This window comes from Notothenia coriiceps, unplaced genomic scaffold (assembly GCF_000735185.1).
Source record: "Notothenia coriiceps isolate Sejong01 unplaced genomic scaffold, NC01 NC01_scaffold00006095, whole genome shotgun sequence".
Classification (NCBI taxonomy): domain Eukaryota; kingdom Metazoa; phylum Chordata; class Actinopteri; order Perciformes; family Nototheniidae; genus Notothenia; species Notothenia coriiceps.
The window spans coordinates 1-6184 of NW_011338796.1; the positions used below are offsets into that span (position 1 = coordinate 1).

At 40.9% G+C, this 6184-nt stretch overlaps 1 protein-coding gene across 1 annotated transcript; it reads left to right on the forward strand.

The window, feature by feature from the left end:
• The first annotated feature begins 1029 nt into the window (after positions 1 to 1029).
• LOC104943432 (protein Shroom3-like) lies at positions 1030 to 5416 on the forward strand. The gene is made up of 7 exons (XM_010768818.1): positions 1030 to 1130; positions 2080 to 2171; positions 2735 to 3440; positions 3558 to 3786; positions 4187 to 4326; positions 4770 to 4863; positions 5204 to 5416. Exons 1-7 carry the CDS (start codon positions 1078 to 1080, stop codon positions 5414 to 5416), a joined length of 1527 nt encoding a protein of 508 aa, XP_010767120.1. The 5' UTR covers positions 1030 to 1077.
• Positions 5417 to 6184: the final 768 nt, after the last annotated feature.

Sequence of the window (6184 nt, forward strand, 5' to 3'; positions counted from 1 at the left end):
GAACTAAAGTCTGATTTAACACTTGATTATATTTCACATCATTCATCCACATCTGTAAAGTAACTAAAGGTATTAGATACATGTAGTGGAATAGAAGTACACCATTTACTTCTGAATTGTAATGGGGTAGAAGTACAAAGTCTCAAAAAGTTCTAGTATCTCAAAATTGTACTTGAGTAAATGTACTTAGTTACTTGACACCAGTGGTTTTGGTTTGAGCACCGAAGCTACTGACAGCTCTGACTCAGGAGCATCAGACTCCAGTTTAGTGTGTGGTGAGGTCTGTGGTCCCTCAGGGATCGCAGGGGCCACTACCGGGATTTTGACATTTTGACGTAAGAGACACAGAAGCAACAACTTGTTTAGAGCAGCAGGTGCGTAAGGTTTATATTTGTTTTAAAAACACATAATTAAAAACAATAATTTGGTACTATTAACTGTACAATTAAACAAAGGTAAACAATAAAGTTCCAGGAACAAATGAATATCAGGGCACCCGGGGACCTAGTGGTTAAGACACATCCCGTCTGAATGCAATAATTATTGTTCAATTCAAGCCACAGACCTCTGCTGCTCATTGTCACCCTCTTTCTCCTGCTTAACTCTCCTGTTGCAATCGAGCTCACGTTTTAGCACAGACTCTAGAAAGTGCCCAACCAACAACCACAACCTGTTGGAGTTATTTTTATATTTATTACAACCATAAAAAAAACCTTATCAAAAGCCCATTGTTATTATACCATAAAGGTGAGGGGAAAGAATTGAGACATTACAGATGCTTTTCTTGATTTATGTCTGCACTAAACTACTCTCATGATGACTATAACAGTATAACAATGCTCTTAAGCTATTGAAGTATTCAAATGAAGGTGATAACAAGACAAAGATTGCACATGGTTTTTAAAATGCAATAGGATAAGATCAAACATTACTGATTCTGGGGGGTTTACAATAGTAATGACTCACCTTGTGTGTGTGTGTGTGTGTGTGTGTGTGTGTGTGTGTGTGTGTGTGTGTGTGTGTGTGTGTGTGTGTGTGTGTGTGTGTGTGTTGCAGGACCCTGCAGGTGACGGCAGGATGTTGGGGGTCTGTTATCCTGAACCTGGACGCCCCTCTCTGGCTGAGGACAGGTAGTCATGTGATCGTGAACAAACAGCTGATGGTTCTAATCCCTCACCTGCCCCTCCCTGTCACCTCATTTATCATGTTTCTCAGATCAGTAAATGTTGGGCAGTCATGATCTTTATTTCTGCTGATCCAAAACTAATTCTATGAAGTCATCTATGAAAACAAGTGGGTTTAAGCTAGGAATGTATATTCTCAGGATCATTTTTCTAAGTGTTTGCTTTTGTAACCCTCATTGTGGCCATCATGTACCTCATGTATCTCTCTTAATAGAGATATTCAAATATACTGCGAAGAAAACCCAAAGGTATTTAGTTCTATTTAGAATGTGTGGCTGTGGTCCACTCCAGCCTCTTGAGAGGAGTGAAGAAGGGAGGAACTGAGGAATCTAAAGAAGCAGAGAAAACTCCCTGACACAGAGAAAGAAAAATAAACAAGTCCAGCGACATAATTCACTTGAAACTCTCAAATATGTTCCCCCTATAAATGTGAAGGTCAAAGATCATTTCAGGAATGTGAATGACCTCTTGGCTGAAGAAATAAGAAAGTGACAATTCTAATACACAACACTTCTAAAACTTTAGATGTATTCCTTGCCAACCTGTCAGCGCCCCCCACAGACTGTGCCGGTCATTACAGCCAATCATAACCAAGCACACGCCTGAGTCTGTACAGATGAAGCTTACAAGCAGGAAGGAATGTGACCCGGACATATTATAACAATATCATTAGCATTTATTAGTTTTTCTCTAATATCTTTCTCTGGTATGGTTTGTTTTGAACTGTGTACAATGCTCTTAGATGTTCTTTTTGTTTTGTCTTTTTCTAAACCATATTCGATTGTTAAATGAAGTCAAATGTAATTCTGTGACACAGCAACAACAAAACTAAACATATTACCTTCATCATGTTCCCCCATTTATTTAATTATCTCTAAATGTGTCTGTCTTTCAGACCTGCAGTGGTCCAACTATCAGACGGACTCTTCTCTCTGCGAGGCTCCAGAAACAGTCTGAACTCCGTCCAGCCTGCAGGGCCTTCACAAGGTGATTCAAAACATTCTGTTAACTGCATTTAAACTGAGAAGACAAATGTCTGAGCACACAGAGATGTCTCTCACATTTTGATGTTCTTCTAGTTTGGGGTCAAACTGTCATTTAAAATAAATAGTTATGTTATTATTTCAGCAGTTACAAAGTGATACGATACTAAAACATTTAGGACAAAACAACAACACATAATAAAACCCACACAACAGACTAGACCAGACCAGACCAGACCAGACCAGACCGGGATAGAAAGAAATGAGAAAAAGAACAGTAACTCGTGTACTCATGTGTGAAAACTAATTCCGTTAGATTTATTCCCATAGTTATAACACTGAACCATTCCTCCCTCATGTATAGTGCTATTATATGGGGACCAGTTCCTATTTTGAGATGAATCTATACCAAACACTTTCTTAATCTCGCTTCGAATTGACCCCCAAAAATATATAACTTTAAGGCAAGACCGGATGTGATTTCTTTGAATCTGGAATCTTGAGCACATGGACATATGTGAGAGCACTGTGACTCCTCTCTGACTCTTCCTTGTGTTCTGATTCAAGACCCAGGCTCCTCCCACACTCCTGTCACTTGTAGGGAGCGACAGAGGCTCAGCGAGCGGCAGAGAGCCAGCAGCACCTCCACCTTGGCGGCCTCTGTGGGCCTGCCCTCCCCCCTCTCCCCCCCTGGAGCTCTGGACAGTGGCAGCGCTGAGTGGCATGCAAGTGAGCGGCTGAGCCAGGCCAACCTGGACGCCATCACCTTCCCCGGAACACTCAGCAATACGACCCTGGTGACGGACGGACAGAACAGACGCAGTTTCAGTAACTCCAGAGGATTAGAAGACACTGCGGGAGACATGTGTAGAGAGAGAGCGTCCAGTTTGGACATGATAGCAGGGTGTTCTGCAGAAAACAGCAAACAAGTTTCACCGGTGATGCCAACACACCTGCCCCATATCCAGCTGGCATCTTCACCAAACAGGAAGGACAGCGGAACCACTCCATCATCTCCGCCCCCATCCTACCATCCGTCCATCCCCCGGCACCTGTCCTCCCTTCGGATCTCTGAGTCCAGCCTCTTCAGCGACCAGCCGCAGCCGGTAGAGTCTACGCCAGGCCGACCGCTGGCTGACTTTGATGAGGTTTTCCTTCAAAATCCTGACCCTCCATCACCACATATCAAAGAGACAAGCCTCCTGGAGGACTTCCCTCCTCCTCCTCCTCCCCTGGAGTTGGAGGAGGAAGCTGGACACCAGACTGTTGGGAGGTTTGTTGAAGAATGATTTTAAACCTCAATCTAAATATAATGATTATGGACCTTTTAGATGATTTTTTTACTGACTGAATTGATCAACTTGTTCTCTGTTCTCGTCCCTTTATTCAGTCCAAGCATGGAGTTCTTAAACAACTCCCTGCCCTCCCCTCCATTGTCACCTTCTTCCTCCTCAATTCCTCTGTCTGAACCCATCCTCCTTCCTACCCTGACGCCACAGCCCTCAACCTTCACCACATCCACCCAACCCTTGGACAGCCTCAGTCTGGAGTACCAGCACCTGCCCAGGAGGGAGAAGACCTGGGACGAGCTGCGAGTGGAGGCGCTGGCCCGGCAGCTGGTGAGTTCCTCCAGTCAGCACTTTGTTTGGATAAAGGATGCTGTACCTTCTATACAGCTGATTTCACTCATGCTTACTTCTGATAATACCTTTGTTTTTGTACATCTATTTCTGACTCTGGCTCAAGCTTTATTTGTTTTGTCCAAAATGATGACTCCAACGTTTGTCATCTTGTGTCCTCTGACTCCTTCTGTGTAGTAAAATTCACTCATTTTCAAACTTCCATTTGAATCCTTTATACATCCATGGTTTAAGAGCTGATGTCTTAGTTCTTCCGGTTTAGCATTAGTATTTAAACATTTTATTTGAGATAATGTACAGATACACTGCGCCTATGGATTGGTTTTACAGCATTTATCTGCTGGACACTTTATTATAACTCTCACTTCTTTGTTTCCAGGTTTTGCAGGATAGCTCTCTGGCGCCCCTCCTGGACACGTGGGGGGGTAAATCCACCGTAGAGTTTATGGAGGAGACTTTTCCAAACAGCAGATTGGTTGGTAACTCACTGTGGCAAGGCAGTGGCAGATTGGAGGACAGGTAATTCCCTCATGTGTTTTGCCTTTGTATATTATTCTACTTGCCTGAGTTTTATTACTATCAAAACTCTTCTCTGTGTGAATGTTTCATTTATATTCCTGATCGTGAACTGATGAAAAAGAAAAATCTCACTGGTCACCGGCTTGAGTTTCAAAACAGGATTCATGTATTTATTATCCTCTCAAGAATGGAAGTAGTCATCACATACAGAGCATCAACTAGTTCCTGAAAAGTGTCCTTCACATGCTGATATCCAAGAGAGGGAGTTACACAGTCACAAGATGGAGGAATATAGTTCAAGGTTCAAGGTTGTTTATTTAGTCATAATATAAAGCAGTATTCAAAGTATTCAAATTCAATGCCTTTGTTATCATTTGCACCTCCTTGAAAGAGTAGATTCAGTATTTTCCCAACAATTGTAATTTATGATGTTCCCTGCCTAGGATCCAAGATGGCGTCTGTGATCCTGCACAGAGCTCGGCTCCAGGGAAAGAGTCAGATCTGGATGAGCATGAGAAGGACCTGAACACCAAGAAGGTCTGAGGCTTCTCTCTTTTCATTATCAGAATAATAATTATCATAATTATATGAGCTATATCTATAATTATATAGATATAGCTCACAAAGTCTTTCATAATCATATATAATATAATAAAGATTATAAAAACTATTTGTATTATTCATATTCTTCTTATTGTTATTATTATAAATATGATATTATTGTTATAATTACTATAATAAATATTAGCTATTAAATATTACTATTATAGTTACGATTATAAAATATATTCTTATTATTGATATTATACATATTAGCTTTTAACAATTATAATAAAGACTATAAAAACTATTATTAACTGTATGATTTGCTGAGCAGTTGGAGCTGTGTGAGGCTCTGCGGGGCAGCGTTGCGGCGCTGCGGCAGGAGAAGGAGGCGCTGAGTGAGGAGCAGAGGGGGCACCAGGAGCTGGGGGCCGGCGTGGAGACGCTGCTGCAGGGACACCTCAGACCCAACGAGAGGGACAAGTACAGCATGTTCATAGGTACGCGGCTGACGCTCACTCTTAACAGAATGCATTTAACCCTTTAACTGCCAACACCACCATTTGGTAGAGCACATTTCGCGTCTTGATATCTTGTTGAAAAAAAAAAATTCAAAAGTTTAACTCCATCTGATTCAGTCAGCTCTACCCTTTGGTTGACATGTTATGCACAAAACAACCTCTAGATGTCACTGTGGTTCAAACAGAATGCCCTTCAGCTAGCTTCAACTGAGAAAGTTGGCAATGCTAAAAATCACTGCTGAAGAAATCACTCTTTTTGCTCAACTTTTGAAAGGTAAACATATCATTTTTGACATATTTTAGTGTCAGAGCACTGAATGAACATAATTAGATAACTTGATGCACAAAAAAAGTTTTAACAAGGGTGTAATTATCTTTTTGAAAATATGCTCAACCAATCGGTCGAATTGGCCTTTTATGGTAAGCTAGCAATATGACTGTTTCAGAGATGTTTTCCAATAAAATATGGTAAATAAATGGCTAGATTCATGGTAATATTACTAAATCTAGTACTGCCTTATGAGTCTCAGAGTGAAAGAGTGATAATAATTTATATAGCACATTTCATGCATGGCATTCAGCCCAAAATTGCACACAGATGAGCAGGTTAGGCCAACACAGGATATGGACATGTGCTGTTAGGCCAGTGGTTTCCTTCTAGGCCAATTCAGCATATACAGTAAGATGAGCAAGTATTTTTTTATCATGAAAAACACTTTACATGACTTTTTACCATTTTATTTTTTTTACAATTATAATTTATTATCTTTTATGAATATATCTGGTTGTATATA